A 17,181-nucleotide genomic window follows, 5' to 3' on the forward strand; every position below is an offset into this window, starting at 1 on the left:
AGGAAACTGTACGTAGCTGGTCAACTAGTTTTGAATTCAGACTAGGCTTGATGAGTTCTGGGGTTTCTAGAGGTAAGATTTGATGGTGCCAGGTTTGTTCAGGCGGACATGAAAATTATGCGATGAGTATATAGGTATATAAAAATCATATCAATATAAAAATAGATCCAAAAATAGATCCAAAGATTCACACGGCAGTCAGGGAACTTCCAGACAGGATGCTTTTGAAACAGGTATAATGAGCGCTTCTGTAATTAATTGTATGCAAGGGATGGGATGCTGATCAACTAAGCTGGTTCAATGCCCCAGCTATTTAGGGGGAGCCACTCAATTTCACGCCCAGTTGTTGTCAATTGCTGGGTTTCAAGTAAAAGCTTTTTGATACGGCTCTTGATAATTGAGATGGGGGAGGAAAGGTCGGAAAATTTACTAGAGCCAGGGACCATGACATTGTTTTCATAAGGAGTGCATCTGTCGAATATTTTATCAACCAAACTGTTCCATATAGTCGTACCTTTGAAGACAAAATTGAAGACAAAATGTCAAGTTTGTGTCGGGGGACCTGCATAGTTTGGCTACATGTTCTGGAACTTGTTTGTAATAAACTTGTCAGAGAGATGGGTTGATGCAGTTTCAAGATTTTAAACAGTTCAGTGGATTATATATTATGTTGGGTGTACAGGTCGTGGATTGGCATGATTTTCTCGGTATTGAATATTGGCTTAGTGTTTTCCAAAGCAAAGCTCCTTTTTGCGATGTGTTCACTGTATTTTTTTTATTGAAATCTTTCAAATCAAATCAAATCAAAATATAATGACAGAAACATCATCACACATCATCAAAAATATATCTACTAAAGTTTTAAAAATATCTTAAATCTATTGGCCTAAACAACCAAGATAAAATGAATCTAATTTACATACTTTCCACTACTATATAAGTTAATAAAGCGTTTCTTAGCAACATGAGGATTACACACAAGATATTCATTGTGCTTCTCTTTATTAGTAGCATAATTTAATCCCTCAATCTTTCCTAATACTTCGTCCGAAACATACCAAAAATGAATATCATTTACGGATCCGTTTAAAATAGTCTCTTTTTTGAAAGCTTCTAATCTTATTTTAAAACTTAACACAGTCCCACAATTCTTGACATCCGAGGGGAGTTTGTTCCAATAAGGTCTCACCCTCTCCGGAAGAAAAGAACTGTGGACTTTCTTCATTTTACTGCTACTTTTACTGCATCTACTGTTTGATACCACATTAAAACCAGATCTGCTCATACTGAACAAACCAGCTCCGTAATTGGCCAAACCACTTATCATTTTAAAAGATTCAATGAGGTCCCCACGTATTCGCCGCTCTGCCAGCGTTGTTAAATTGAGGATTTCCAGTCGACGACTGTATGGAAGAGTACCCACCTCGTCAATCAGACGGGTAAACCGCCTCTGGACGCTCTCCAGCTCCAAGATGATCCCCCAACTTCCATGAGCCGCAACTGGACTCCACAATTGAACACAATACTCTAAATGGGGTCTTATTAAAGCTTTGTAAATGGATATCATCACAGATTTTTCCCAGATAATCAGATTTCTAACAATCCAGCATATCATTCTGTTGGCTTTAGATATTGAAGCCTTAATCTGTTCATTCCAAAGCAGAGAGTTATGGGTTATAACTCCCAAGTCTTTTTCCTGTACAGATTCTGCCAAAGTAACTCCATTAAGAGAATAACTTGATCTTGGGTTATCGTTAACATCTAAATGCATTACTGAACACTTAGTAGGATTAAACTTTAAAAGCCATTTACTCTCCCACATCTCTAGTTCGTTCAGATCATTAGCTATAGTTTCATGCTCGGAGGCATTAGCTATAAGCTTAAGATCATCAGCAAATATTTTAACTTTACTTTTAATGTTATCTGGTAAATCATTAATAAATAACACAAATAGTAATGGTCCAAGGACTGATCCCTGGGGAACTCCTGACCATACAATCTTCCACTCTGAAGTTTCACCTTCTACACACACTCTCATAGTTCTATTTGAGATAAAATCTGTAATTACATCTAAAACTTTACCAGTTATCCCTAGACTCTCTAGCTTTCAAATCAATCAATTACATACAAATTTACACAATGAATGAACAACATTAAATCTTTTCAAAAGTATAAGACTCCGATAAAATCAGATTTTATAGGACAAAATGTATGTAATCAAAGGACCTGAGGGTCACCAAAACGAAGATGTTGAGAGCAAAATGCACCTCCTGCACATAAATGGGCCCACGGAAATCTTGAATTTTAATTACAATTTCAAATAGAATCACACAAAAATATCAAAAGCAATCAAATCATATAATAAAGTGAAATCCATGATGTGATGATATGCACTAAATTGAGAAATGAGAAATACAGACAACAGGGATTTAAGCTCTTATGAACATATTGTTAGCTTTTAAGCTTTATGTAGACTGCCTCACATCTCTGTCTCGAGGGAATAATCTAGATCATAATCAAAGTCCTCCGGCAGAATTTTATCCCACATGTAGGAGGTCAATTTGCTTTTGAACTCAGAAATAGTCTCTATCTCACGTATAGCTAGAGGAATATGATTCCATTTAGAATGGGTCCTAAAGTAAAAGTTCTTAGCAAAAGCGTTAGAGCTTGCTCGTGGTAAGATTGAGCTTACAAAATATAAGGGGTCCATGTGGCTATTTCTTAACCTTGAGTGGCCTTGAAATGGTTGCAAATATGAGGGTAAAGTGAAAGGTATATGTTGCTTCACAATTTTAAAGAAGAAAATAAGGTCAAGAAAGTCAAAGCGGTCTTCTATGGGCATAATCTTCAGCTGTCTGCATTTATGAATGTATGTGGAATGTGGATGGTGAATAACTCATATAATACTCCTCGTGAAGAATCCACTTAATAGCACGCTTTTGGAGGCCCTCCAGCTTACTTATCTGGGATTTTGTGACCGGTCTCCATATAACTGAGCAATGCTCAAATTGACTTCTCATTAAAGTATGGTCTTGCACGTGCACATGTTTCATAGTACTCTGCCCGGTCGAAGCTTGGTTTGCTTCCAAATAGAAGTCATTAATGTAGAGTAAGAAGAGGAGAGGGTCTAGAACTGATCCCTGTGGTACCCCATATTCAATTTTGCAGTTATCAGAGTGTGTATTTTGGAAATCAACATACTGCTGTCGGTTACACAAATAGCTTTCAATTAGGTCAAGACAGGGCCCTCTCATGCCATAGTGTTCAAGTTTGACAAGTAATTTTCTGTGGTCGATTGTGTCAAATGCTTTGCTCAAGTCAATAAATATGCCAATTACATGATTCTTACTTTCTAGGTTTTTAAGAATGTGGTCAATGGAGTAATTGATGGCATGTGCCGTTGAGTGGTTGGATCTGAATCCAAACTGTTTATCGTATATGACCATATGATAAGTAAAGAAGCTATATAGTCGGCAGTAAATTACTTTGTCTGCATATCTTCGATTCCTTGAATGAGATCATTCTGAAAATTTGTGAAAAGTTTCCAATAGGGCTTTTACAACTGTTTGAAAAATTTGGTGGATATCAGGGTTGATCGATATAGCTATAGTGATATGAAAATGGGGCAAAATACGCTGCTTTTAGCTGTATTATATGTAAAATAATCAATAATGTTTGATGGTTGGATATGCTCTAAATTTTTCGGACAGTTTCCTTGCATTGTAAGTCTATAAGTAAGCTAATAAATTTTTTTTTGAAATTGGATCAAGGGAAGGTTACTCAATACGCATTTGTTTCACGAATAAAAACACACTTCTTTAGTGCGTGCTGTTCGCTATTGCTCACACCAAACGGCAACCTAGTAAATGTTTTGTATGGACACCGGTCTCCATCACGATACAAAATAAGGATTGTAGAATTTATTGTATAACTTTTAGTAAAGTGGAGGTGTGGTGCATTAATAGATTGATGTGATAGCTGGCCACACACATCTCAACGAATTTCCACTAATCTAGTGTTTTCCACTTGTCTTGTCCTGTGAGTAAAGTATGTGTGAGAAAGTTTAAATAAAGTGAATGTATATTTTTGAATTTTCAAGTTTTAATTTGAGAATGAAATATAAAGAAATTTTTAATAAGCACTTATAGTTTAAGATATTTAAAGCTTATTATAGTTTAAGATATTTATAGCTTATTATAACCATTAATACAAATAAAGGCCATAATCTTTAGCCAGCTCTCCAATATCCATCTTGAAGTTGCATTTTATATCCTCGAACTACACAATATAAACTTAAGCATATTATAGTGTAGACTTTCTGTCACAACAGGACTGCAACCCATAGTCATAACTATAAACAGAACCCCTAATGTCTGCTAACAATTTTCTTATGGTCCTAATATGAGCCTTGTCTCTAAAAACTCAACTTAACTATCAGGCATGCACATTCCTTGCCCCGTTAGTTACCTGTCCTAACAGTCAAGGACAAAAAGTCATACACCAAATTGGCATTGTATTTTTTCCATCGACTTTTTTTTTTTAAAAATCATAAGATGGTTAGAAGTGGTAGGATTTGAGGATGGGTAGGGTAGGTAGGAAGGTTTTACGTACGGTGTCACGTGTCACAAAGGAAAACATGCATTACCCTCTGCATAATCATTTTAATGCATCCTCTCCGCGCGAGGAGCAGTAATGGTGAAGTTGCCACGGTTACCCTCCGCATGCGTTTGCACGATAATATGTCAAAAAGAATCCAGCTTTAAAACAATCACATCATTATACCAATATGCTGTGAGATCACTTATATGTTTATATCAGACTATAATCAGACTATATTTAATACTGATCAGAGTCATAATAATCATATCTCTTATCAGTTGCCAGATAGTAACCATGAGTTTGGGCAAAGAAGGAGATGTAACACTAGATGAAGAGGAAATATCACCTTTCAAGGAGGTCTGGCATCAAGTTGCAGGTCACAAGGATCATGGAGACGCACCAGGTAGGAACTGTTTTTCTGGTTTTGGAGATACGCCAGGTTGTACTGGCCTGGTACGGAAGGTCGACATAGATATTCGTTACTTTTGTGTCCACCAAAAAAGGCCAAGGGGTACACAACATTCGACTTATTGAGGTAAAATCATCATGACAACTCTGGCAAGGGAATCTTGTTTCAAACTAGGGTCGATTTCTAAATTGAGCTTAATTCACCATTTGGCAATTAAAACATGTGCTCCTTCATAAATATGACCAAGGTGTAACCAAACCCCTAATTTTGGGGTCTACTAGCCTGTGGACATGAAATATGCTCTTTTTTGAGTTATATGAAAATCGGTTGTTGAGAAGCGAAGTTATGGCTAAATGAAAATTCTTCGTTTTACACTGTTCGTTTTGTCGCAACCTGACTTGAAGAATATGTTATATATATGTCCACATACTGTAGGAACTTTTTGGTCACCTAAGTAGGTATCATTTCGGTCACAAGAAGGTTCTTTTTTAAAGTCACAAGATTCACAAACATGCACCAGGCTAGATAGACACTATTGTTCTGTTTTTGTACATATGCCAGGTAGGTACTTAAGGTTTAATCAAACATAGAGCCTGCAACATAACAATGTCTAAGCCTTTAAAATAACTTAGTGCCTTTGTGTTTCTTTCGCTAAATTGTAATTACACTTACCTAAACTTAAACAACAGCTGTAATACTTTTGAAATGCAAGCTATTTACTGAGGTTCAATAAGAGTTGCGTTTAACATGCATAAGGATGCCTGGTAAATTATAAAAGCAGTTCAATATTTAATATGCAATAAATATAAGTACCGATACTAAGTAAAAATAGCAAAAATAGTTCAGTAACTAATGATAGATCTTGTCATTAAACAATCACTGTGATTGTTTGGGCTCTAGGTCAAGGTTTAAAAACAATACACAATTTCTCCAAGACAAACTGCTATAAAATGGGAAAATGATACAGTAAAGTAGTCTACATTGCCATAACTTTCTGCATTTTTAGTTTTTAATCTAATGTGATCACATAAGTCAAGGTGTAGGGCAGGTTTTGATAACCCGTAATCGGTAGGTTGGAGGTTCAAATTCCACTAACTATTGATACTAGGGGCGAGCTTAGTGCTTCGTCAGGTTTGTATAATTTCTTGTGGTTGACTTAGCCGAATGATCGGGAAATCCGTGTTTGAGTGTTAAATGTGAAGGAACCCTTCCAAAAGATCTTGGAATACATCTGAGTGTTCTGTTAACAATAGAAATGTATTATATGTGGATCTGGTGAGAATGTATAATTTTTACACGTGACAGCTGCAATAGACCAATCAGCATTCACTGTTGACCAATTAAACTACAGGATCACTGTCACGTGTCAAAAGATATGCTTCAACACCAGAATCCACATCTATACATACTATAAAAGTTCGAGAATCAGGACAAATTATACCTCTATCTATAGGAAATTATTTATTGCCCGAACTACATTTTCTAAAATTCGAAAATGGAATGCGTCAGTTAAAAAGGTCATTTAAGTTAAATGCACATTTAATATTACCGTACATATTTTTACATAATATTAAATACTGAAAAAGTAAAATGTTATGGTCATTGTCTAATAGTTATGTGATTTACCATTCATCAATGACCTGCACATTATACTATTCAAGTTATGCGCGCGATCTGTTAGCCGTGTGAATTAGGTATATCGTTAAAATCAGGTAACTTACCCAAATTTTATGCATTTTTAAGATCCAGATTTTAATAATTGTTAAGTTCAGTTTACTGAGTTCCCTTCAATTTCTGCGTACTATCCATAAGTAGTTTCAACGATTTAGTGTACAAAGCTAATGATAGACGTTTATGGAGAAGCTATGGGTGAGTCGAGACTACTCGGCCACTCGATTTTATGATTTATTTTCTATTATCTTGTGTTTGCTGTATATAGTTGATTAATAATAATATCCATAAGCCAATGCATTTAGAACTGTAGGTTAATTACTCGCTGTTTTATTCGTCCTTGGTTTACAAGTTAATAAGTTACTATTAGAGAATAGAGACGTAAATTTGTTCCAAACGACCGGCTTCTTTGGAAAATTTCAGCTTTACATTATAAGAAATCCACCTTATTGGATCAAATAAGAAATTATCAGGATGCATTTAGCAAATCATTATCAGATTACAATTTTCCGCATATTTTTCACCGTATAGACTCACTGTAATATAATTAATTGTAGTGTAAAGATCAATTTTTACGTGTAACTAGCCACTAGGATGTTAATGTTTTCTCTGCCAACTTAAATCACACGATTTTCTCAAACTTTTGATTTTGATTTTATCTACAAAATACATTCTTTGTTACCACAATAATTCTACGTAGACTTCAAAGTTGGTAGCAACTAAGAACTAGCCAGTATTTAGTATGGTCACTAGGAAATGCAACCACATAAGAGCCTCCTGTTGGCCGTATTCACGGCTCTGTCTTCACAAAACAATGTGATCATTGCAGCCCTGAGAGCGGAAGTCGTTATTCTGTTATTGTTTAAACTTTAACGGACAGAGATACAGACTCCTATGAAATGGTGTACCTATTGTTGGGTTGAACTCTGTGTTGCACTCATCTGATTTGCCTCAATGTTCATTCACAAAATTAGACAAAAGAGACATAACTAAAATAAGAATTAAATGATTAACAGCTCACGATTTTATTTAGTCAAAATCCTGGTTTTGTGTTCGTCAGCCGCGGACGACATACGATATTTTTGCAAGAACCCCCGCGCGTTTAAGTACTTTCCGCGCGCGCGCTTTCCGCTATACCCAATTTTGAAACGTGGACGTTAAATTGCATTTGGCTGGCGTAAATGTTCCTCAAGAAATTCATTATCTTGTTTCAGGATTTCTAATGGGAGCTAATGGAAGACTCTACAAGAACATTTCTCACGACTCCAGAGGGGATAAAGAGGAGAAGTTCTACAAAATGGTGTTCAGCGAAGGAAATTTTTCAAGATTTAGGGATTTCATTCCAACGTACGTAGTTCCGTGAATCAAGGCTTGAATTAAACAGTCATGATCATTCTAATTTCCTTGGATATATTTTTACAGGAGGCATTTAAATTAATTATGCTTAGATCCACCGCTCTTTCCGAATTAAAATTCGTCTATTCAGTGCAGACACAGTTTCCGTTTAACTGACATACTGAAATTTCCTGTAAATCAACGTGACTTCATTAACCCGTCTTATTTCAGATACTACAAAACGATAATTTATCAGAACATAAGGTACATGGCGCTATCTGATGCATGTTACGGATTTAAGGTAAGTCTCGAGTTTTGTTTTGAGAATGTAGAAACATTCCGAACATATTGTCATGACTGGTCGTGATAGAGATGATCGGCAAAAAATTTTGAATAACGTTTTTTATTATTTTTATCACTTTCATGATGAAAGATCATTCACGTCCAAACAGTTTAAAACTAAGGTATGCAATATAATACTGCATTCTCTACATTCTCTAAATTACTGCATTCTCCAGTATTAACTGTGCTAATTAACACATTTCTTCAGGTGCCCTGTGGTTCTGACATAAAAGTGGGCTCAGTAGACTACAATACACAGGACAGTCACAACAAACAGGAAACTCACAAAACAAAGGTTTGAATTATACTAAAGTAAAGTAAAGTAAAAATTATGACATAACATCATTACACATGTCTACAAAGTATCAAAACACAATATGGAAAAATATAAATATCTTACCACCAAAATTAATAAATTATTAACTACAACTTTATTAAAAAATTTCAAATAAACTCAAAAACTTGGGATATTTATATTGTGTCCTTTGTTTTTTGGAAACGTATTTAGAAATTTTGATGCTTTGTTACAGTGTCAATGCCAATCTGTTTAAGGTCTGATACATCAGCTTTTTCATGTTCTTTTGTCATGAAAATTTGATAATGTAAAATTTATTTGAATTTTGAAATAAAAACAAAAAATGACATATTTCAGTTTCTGGGTATTGCTCCAAATTTAGGGTTCCGTTTCGTTGGAGCTAATGTTTATAACGCTGTCGACAAATCTGTTGAGAAATTGGACAAGGTAATGCTATAACTGATAATGGTATTTTAGCCTTTTATTATATCTTGACTTTTGGAGGATTTTCGTATTATTTATCTGTTGTGCAGGCTAGTCTTTGAAATCTTGGCGTTGAAAAAATTTTACGATTTTTAACGATTAAGGGGGGAGGGCCAATGGGTTTTTTTGTGTGAAACTTGATTTCGAGATAGCAGTTGACCAACAAACTAGGACCAGTGACCGAACTTTTGAGGGGGTCCCGGACCCCAACCGCCAAACGGTGCCCGCGGGGCCGCCACGCCCATATTTGGTCCAAATTAGGCCCAATTTAGCCAAATACCCTGAACATGCCCAAAACTCAGGTTTATGTTGCTCTTCTTGAAGCTTGTGGTCTCCTGAACTCGTATATGAAACTTCATCAAGATTGGACAAAAATGACTGAATTATGAGCCAAAAACCATATGCCCATATTTGGGCATACGCACCAAATTTGGTAGATTTCGTCCCATAAATTGGTCAAATATCAATATTTTGAATGAAACCTACTTTATATGAAAGATAAGCCTAAACTACATATTCTCTGTAAGTTTTAGCTTTATATCTGTTTAAATGTGGATACTAAGGCGAAAATACCACAAAAAATGAACTAAATCGCCAGTATCTTGGTTCGCGATATTCGTGGAATTGATCTCATTAAAATTGTAACAACTCAATCAGTTTTCAAAATTTGCTCAGCAAAATTCAGAATTTCGCCGCCAAATTTTTTTTGAGGCCTAAATCAAAAATCCGTTCTAAAAATAAGGTGGAAATGCGATTTCGATGCGATTCGAGTCGATTCCCCCCCCCCCCCCCCCCCCCCCCCCCCCCCCCCCCTTAAGCCCCTCAATATATTATATGCTCCTATTGTTTACTTTTCAGGACTGGGGCCTGTCCTTCACGATAGAGAACGCAGCAGTAAAAACAGAGGAGTATTTTCATGATAAGAAGAGTGTGCGACGTGATGTTCTACCTTCACTAATCAGGTAAATTAATTAACTAAATAATCAGGGTTTTTTTGCGATAGTCAAAACGCGACAACTAGCGCTGGATGGCGACAACTAGCGCTATCCAGCGCTAGTTGTCGCTATCCAGCGCAAAATATAAATGTTCGATAATTGTCGCTATCCAGCGCTAGTTGTCGCTATCAAATTCTCGCTAAACTTGTACTAGACAACATTGAAAAACTAACTAATATTAAATTTTGTTACTTTTGCAGGCAGATGACAGGTTTGCTGGAATACTACACTACACAAAAGTTATTCTGGTTATGTAGATCTTCTCTTTTAGTAGTGTACGATGGTTTAACCCCGGAGAAAGGCACGGTGAAGATGATCGACTTCGCTCACCACACCACTCAGGTAACCAGCAGGGACAAAAGGATTTCGTGATTATTTTGGCCAAAAATCGCGATACCGCGAAATTTAACAGGCTATACATTAAACTATACATAAAATTTGTCGCAAATAATGGGAAAATCGCGATTCCGTACATGCCGCGATTTTTTTTGTCACTGGTAACCAGTGAAGAAACTGGGTTGGAGGTCGTTCACATGGTCGAAATCAGCCGAGGGGGGGTTCCAAATGCTTACAGCCATGATTACGTAATATTGCTGTCGGGAGGAGGGTTGGGTCTTGATTACGGTTGATTACGGAGAGGGGGGTTAGGGGGGGGGGGGGGGGGGTAAAAATTGCTAAAATGTTATTATAAGTCGTACATTTTTCTAAATATTTTATAATATTATCTTAATTACACATTTAAACATTATCTTAATTACACATAACATTATCTCAATTATACATAACATTATCTTAATTACACATTTAAACATTATCTTAAGTATACATAATATTATCTTAATTATACATAACATTATCTTAATTATACATAATATTATCTTAATTACACATTTAAACATTATCTTAAGTATACATAATATTATCTTAATTATACATAATATTGTCTTGATTACACATAACATTATCTTAATTATACATAATATTATCTTAATTATACATAACATTATCTTAATTATACATAATATTATCTTGATTACACATAACATTATCTTAATTATACATAATATTATCTTGATTACACATAACATTATCTTAATTATACATAATATTATCTTGATTACACATAACATTATCTTAATTATACATAATATTATCTTAATTATACATAATATTATCTTAATTATACATAATATTATCTTAATTACACATAACATTATCTTAATTATACATAATATTATCTTAATTAAACATAATATTATCTTAATTACACATAACATTATCTTAATTATACATAATATTATCTTAATTATACATAATATTATCTTAATTATACATAATATTATCTTAATTATACATAATATTATCTTAATTATACATAATATTATCTTAATTATACATAATATTATCTTAATTATACATAATATTATCTTAATTATACATAATATTATCTTAATTATACATAATATTATCTTAATTATACATAATATTATCTTAATTATACATAATATTATCTTAATTATACATAACATTATCTTAATTATACATAATATTATCTTAATTATACATAATATTATCTTAATTATACATAATATTATCTTAATTATACATAATATTATCTTAATTATACATAATATTATCTTAATTATACATAACATTATCTTAATTATACATAATATTATCTTAATTATACATAATATTATCTTAATTATACATAATATTATCTTAATTATACATAACATTATCTTAATTATACATAACATTATCTTAATTATACATAATATTATCTTAATTATACATAATATTATCTTAATTATACATAATATTATCTTAATTATACATAATATTATCTTAATTATACATATCTAACCTAACATTGTTCAGGAGAACTCAGAAGACAACACTCATGTAGATATAGGGCTAAAGAACCTTATTGATATCCTATCTCACATACACAGTGACCGGACAAACGAGTGGAAACACGACTAGTAGTAGTGGAATGTGAAGAATTCTGTGGAAGTGAATTGTGGTGAAATATTAGAATATTTACCTGGGACCTCAGGCTTTTCTGTTCATAAACAGAAGATTGACAGGCTGAGTGCCGCCCAGTAATAAAATATTAGACTAGAATTTTGTGTGATTTAGTCTGAATTTTAAGGATTCCGGCTATATTAATTTTTGGAAGATTGTCAATTAGTTAATCATCACAGGGTTTTAATTTTATCGTATTAGTTAATTTTAGTTTACGTAGTTGCTCTAAAGAGTTTGAAGATTGATTATGTATATACAATGGATGTATTGTGTTCATTTATAAAGTTAATAATTTTCTGCCTATAGTTAATCATTACTTGATATACGTTTCTTAAATTATTCATATCAAAGACTTTTACCGTTGAGTTATTTTGGGGCAATATCTTAAACTAAATCAAACTATCAAATTTAGACCGAGTTGTTAAATATTGGATTTTTGTAAGCTAACAATATCATATTGTGATCGTGCAAAAATGCGCATATTTTATGTTTTTTATTGTTTTCTGTCTGTTTATCATGAATAAATGGTAATGGTATAGTACTGTCACGACTACATCGTTCATTTCACAGGGTGACTAAAATAAACAAGTCCAAAAATTTATTTCCTCCAATTTTATTCTCTTTGTCAACATTTCCCAAAATATAAGCTTAATAACGACGCTGAATGTTCACAGAGCCTGTTGTTTTAGTCACCATATATACAGTTATATCATGCTTATAAGATCTTTTTAAGATACATTATACAACTTGTTTAACTTGTTCAACATGATGTTCAAATTATACCTTATAAAGTTATAATCTTCTGCGGTGAATAATTTAGAAGGAATGAAAGCGCAAACATATTATAGTATGTTTATTACCGTGTTCTTATTGTTATTTTACTCAATTCTAAGATCATGAGCTTACAATCTTACATCGCCCCATGGAAACAATAAGTTACACTTACTGAGTAACACTAGTGTAAAAATAGCCAAAACGCCCCCTTGGCAGAAATATTTTCTAGTTACCAGACGGTAGGCTGACTCATGAGTAGCATGTTCCTATTGTTATTTTATTCAATTCTAAGATCATAAGCTTATACCGACCGCCATCGGACCTATACAGAAACAATAAGTTACACTAACACCGTCTTGTTTTAAAGTTTAACTCGTAAATTGTCCTTGATTAAAGCAAACGTACTTGACTCTAGCCGCCCCTACCTCTTCAAACTGTACGCAGTTGTTGCTAGTATGCGTCATAAATATATACCCAGAAAAACTTTAAATAATTATTTATATTCTATGCTATTGTTCTATGAAAGCTGTAAGTGTCTCTTTGATCATCACTACAAATACAATCAAAATGTTACATTAAACAACTATAGTTACACTCTGACTCAGATCATAGTAATTATTATTAACGTTAAACAAAAACAACGTACGCGTATTATAATATAAGCTAATCTAACTGCGTATAATGCGATTAGATAAACTAATCGCACTGTTTTGAGAGCACTGAGCAACTAAAAAAACAGCGCACTTCAACCCTCCACTTCAACCCAAAACCTTCTCCGAGAAACGAAGTGACGTCATCCACCGACTCTCTCTCGGTTGATTTATACAATCTAATAACTCTGATAACCACCTCAACAAAGGGTAAAATACAGATAAGAAAAGTAAACATAGGATAACCGTCCGATGCTAATTGATCCTGATATGTGATTGGTCGGATCTGAGTCATGTAATGTAAAATCCGGATTGGAGTATTATTATTATTTTTTTATTTTTATTAATGTACACAAATTTTGCCTCAGATATATGTTTTTTACGTTTTGTATTTTTAACACTTGTTTTTAGATCATGAATACGATGTAGTTACATTGAAACGTCGAGTAAACTCCTTTCCCTAATACGAGCATTTTTACTTGTCGCAACAACCGGGATAACGATAATTTTACACGGAATACATGAGTCATGTAACATAACTCATCGATTGCTATTGGCCGCTAGGATGGGATGGACCAAGCCCGTCCCTATTATCTGCAGTTGTGATGATTGTTTGAACGTTTTGCTTGCCTGCTATGGATTTTCAGACCACCCAAGTATAATAATATTAATATTGATTGACGATGTCAACCCTTCCAGATCGTTGCTCTGCGAATTAACAGAGCAACGATGCGAAGTAAGCATGATAGTTTGCGTGGCGCGTCGAAGCGGCGAAGTCCTCCAACATCATATTGAGCATCCCAATCCACCCTTCTACAAATCTTTCGTCTACATTTCAGCGTGATCGTATGCCGTACAACCCGACAACTTTCCATGATGAATTGTATATTTCAAAAGGGTTAGAAATATACCTCACAGAACCCGCTTCAAACATTAATTTTAAACACACCTTTCTTTTTCTTGTTCTTCTCTCAGTTTACCTCATTAGAAGCATCGGGAAGCGTATTCTAGAAGCACAATGAAGTTTTTTCTGTTACTTTGCCTAGTTGGCACCTCGCTGGCTATTGACAAAGCCCAATTGCATGGATTAAAAAATCTGTTAACGAACCTGCACTCTGGGGTATTCACTACGTGTCAGCTGGTCTTGTTCAGTGAAATGGTCGACTATGATACTGCTGAGAAGAACTGTCAGGTCTGTCCAATATTTTACTGTCCAATATTTCTCAATTTTAAATGATTTGTGAAGAGTGTTAAGTAATTGTAAGTTGTAACTTTACAAAAGGAATTTCAATCAGTTGAAATTTAATTTCAAATTTTGATCTCACCTCAACCCGCAGAATTTCAACATTGGTATGGGAGACGTACAGGGCCACCTGGCCACAGTAAACGACAGTGAAAAGAACTCCGACCTAAAACTCCTTCTGAACATGGCTTATCCTTACAAAGGGTGGAAAAACCAATGGGCTGCTGACCAATGGGTTTGGGCTGGACTCAGGAAGACAAAGAACAACGATGGAAGCGATACGAGCATGAAATACAAGCCAGAGGACTGGTCCTGGGCTGCTGATGAAACAAGCCCCAAGGAATTCCACAAATGGATGAGGAAACAGCCGGATCAAAAACCCGAGATCAGGAGAAACGGAGTGACGTTACTCCAGAACCAAATGAGGATCAACCACAAAGGACACTGGGACGATACCTTCAAGTACAAGAAACATCCCTACGCTTGTGATTACCAAGGTAAATACATTATCTCCGCGAACTCTAAGACTTGGAGCCAGAGTAAAGCTGAGTGCGAGGCTGCAGGATTGGAGCTAGCTAAAGTGAGATCTGATGCTGAGGTTGAAGAGATCATTAAATCTGCTGATTACTTCCTCGGGAGTAAAGCTGACAGTGTGAAAGTGTGGGATAAGGAGAACTGGATCTGGCTGGGTGGAACTGATGAAGAGGAGGAGGGTGTGTGGAAGTGGGTGGATGGAAGTCCTATTGACAAGAAAATTATGAACTGGAGGAACCCTAACCCTGATAACGCTGAGTTTATAAAGGACCATGCTGAACACTATTTGGCTATCTCCAGGGATGGTCAGTTTGATGATTCGTTTGATCATAGGAGTAGACACAGAGCTTTCGCATGTCAGTGTCCAGGTACGTAGGTTGGTGACGTATTGCTGTGTGACACGTGATCTGACACGTGATGTGACACGTGGACTTACAACTTTGATAGCCCTCTGATGAAAGACTCAAAATTCTAGTAGAAAAGTAGAGAAAAAGATTTTTCCCAGTATGTTTGAAGTAGCTGAATTTTTTCGTGGATAGAATTTTGCTGTATGTTGTATAGTCAAAGATATATAAATAACGTTATTTATTATTTGTTTGTTAAAAATAATAATCATTCTTCCGAAAAAAAACCAAATTCAAAATTAATAATAACTATTTAAATAATTTCTACACACTTAAATCGGTATACGACCATAAAAATCGCTTAAATAACGGCTGAAGGTTCTTTCAGTTTCATTTCAGTTATCACTGAGGCTAACTATGGATGGTTCAATGACTGCAATACTGCCACACATAGAAATTCAATATTCTTCAACTGCCCACTACTATTTGTAGACGCATCGATAGATGAAGCTTTCAATTCAGTGTCATGCCAATCGCTGAAGGTGTTCAAATCACAATGCAATAGAACAGTACTACTACTAACTTACTAAAGCTGCAGAAGAGGGTTGATAATGTAAATGAGTGGTCCACGAAATCAGCAGCCTCCGTTACCGTAGGTCCAATAGAAATAAAAATTCGTAATTGTTTTTGCTGCTAATTGGGGCTGAATCCAGCGTCCAGAATTGAGTTTATAATTTGTTTTTCAATTCCTATCACACTATTTTACCAAACCAAATCAATAATCTGCTTTTCATAGCAATTTCAATTAATTTGAAACCAAAACCCATTCTAAATGTTATTTGTGAACAAAACTTTTGCTTGACTTTTATTATATTGCATTTTTTATAAATTTGTGGCGTGCCATTAAAATAACGAATTCAAAATTTATATTTCATTAATTGTAGTTTGTTACGATTTATTTCATTTGACCACACTTTTCTATTTAGTTTTGATATATTTCTACTTTCTAGTAGGTATGTTTTCAGGAGTGCCCATTGGGGTTTTATTTTAAACTGGCTGTGATGTAGATAATAAATTAGAGACAATCCCCTCACGAGGGGCTTTCAGTCAATCAGTCGCTATACTAATAATCTCAAAATGTGTGTGAGTGTGTATCCGTGTAATTTGTGAACGGCTTAATCAAGAAAACGGTTAGAGATATACATAACAATATAGGAAAGAGTGTGGAGATCAATTATTGATGGTGAGCTGATGACGTTTACGATGGCGATTTACCCTGGGGCCAAGTCCCAGCCCAAGGACAAAAGAAAATCGCGATTATTAGGGCCAAAAATCGCGGCGCTGCGACAAGCTAATCTAGGCAAAATCGTGGCAAAAATCTCGAAAATCGCAGCGCGAAAGAAAATGTATTTGCACGGATAGAATTATAAATTAGGGGTAGACTGGTTCGTAGGGTAATGAATTGCTAGTTGGTTTGTA

At 34.7% G+C, this 17,181-nt stretch overlaps 2 protein-coding genes across 2 annotated transcripts; both read left to right on the plus strand.

Annotated features, from left to right (window-relative positions):
* Window positions 1–12,897, plus strand: LOC134824630 (inositol polyphosphate multikinase-like). Its single transcript, XM_063836585.1, has 9 exons — window positions 1–72; window positions 4,878–5,002; window positions 7,894–8,026; window positions 8,246–8,315; window positions 8,565–8,651; window positions 9,009–9,098; window positions 9,993–10,096; window positions 10,330–10,471; window positions 12,011–12,897. Exons 2-9 carry the CDS (start codon window positions 4,894–4,896, stop codon window positions 12,113–12,115), a joined length of 840 nt encoding a protein of 279 aa, XP_063692655.1. The 5' UTR covers window positions 1–72; window positions 4,878–4,893; the 3' UTR covers window positions 12,116–12,897.
* Window positions 12,898–14,477: 1,580 nt separating this feature from the next.
* LOC134824410 (C-type mannose receptor 2-like) lies at window positions 14,478–15,937 on the plus strand. The gene is made up of 2 exons (XM_063836312.1): window positions 14,478–14,773; window positions 14,919–15,937. The coding sequence occupies exons 1-2, from the start codon at window positions 14,600–14,602 to the stop codon at window positions 15,732–15,734; spliced, it is 990 nt and encodes a 329-aa protein (XP_063692382.1). The 5' UTR covers window positions 14,478–14,599; the 3' UTR covers window positions 15,735–15,937.
* The last annotated feature ends 1,244 nt before the right edge of the window (window positions 15,938–17,181 follow it).

The sequence above is a fragment of the Bolinopsis microptera genome, chromosome 12 (genome assembly GCF_026151205.1).
Source record: "Bolinopsis microptera isolate Bmic1 chromosome 12, MBARI_Bmic_1.0, whole genome shotgun sequence".
Taxonomy (NCBI): domain Eukaryota; kingdom Metazoa; phylum Ctenophora; class Tentaculata; order Lobata; family Bolinopsidae; genus Bolinopsis; species Bolinopsis microptera.

Coding starts and splice junctions, on each gene's coding strand:
- LOC134824630 (XM_063836585.1), top strand. CDS start 4,894: ATGAGTTTGGGCAAAGAAGGAGATGTAACACTAGATGAAGAGGAAATA. Junction 9,099..9,992: donor CTGTTGAGAAATTGGACAAG/GTAATGCTATAA, acceptor TTTACTTTTCAG/GACTGGGGCCTGTCCTTCAC. Junction 10,097..10,329: donor GTTCTACCTTCACTAATCAG/GTAAATTAATTA, acceptor TTACTTTTGCAG/GCAGATGACAGGTTTGCTGG.
- LOC134824410 (XM_063836312.1), top strand. CDS start 14,600: ATGAAGTTTTTTCTGTTACTTTGCCTAGTTGGCACCTCGCTGGCTATT. Junction 14,774..14,918: donor CTGCTGAGAAGAACTGTCAG/GTCTGTCCAATA, acceptor CTCAACCCGCAG/AATTTCAACATTGGTATGGG.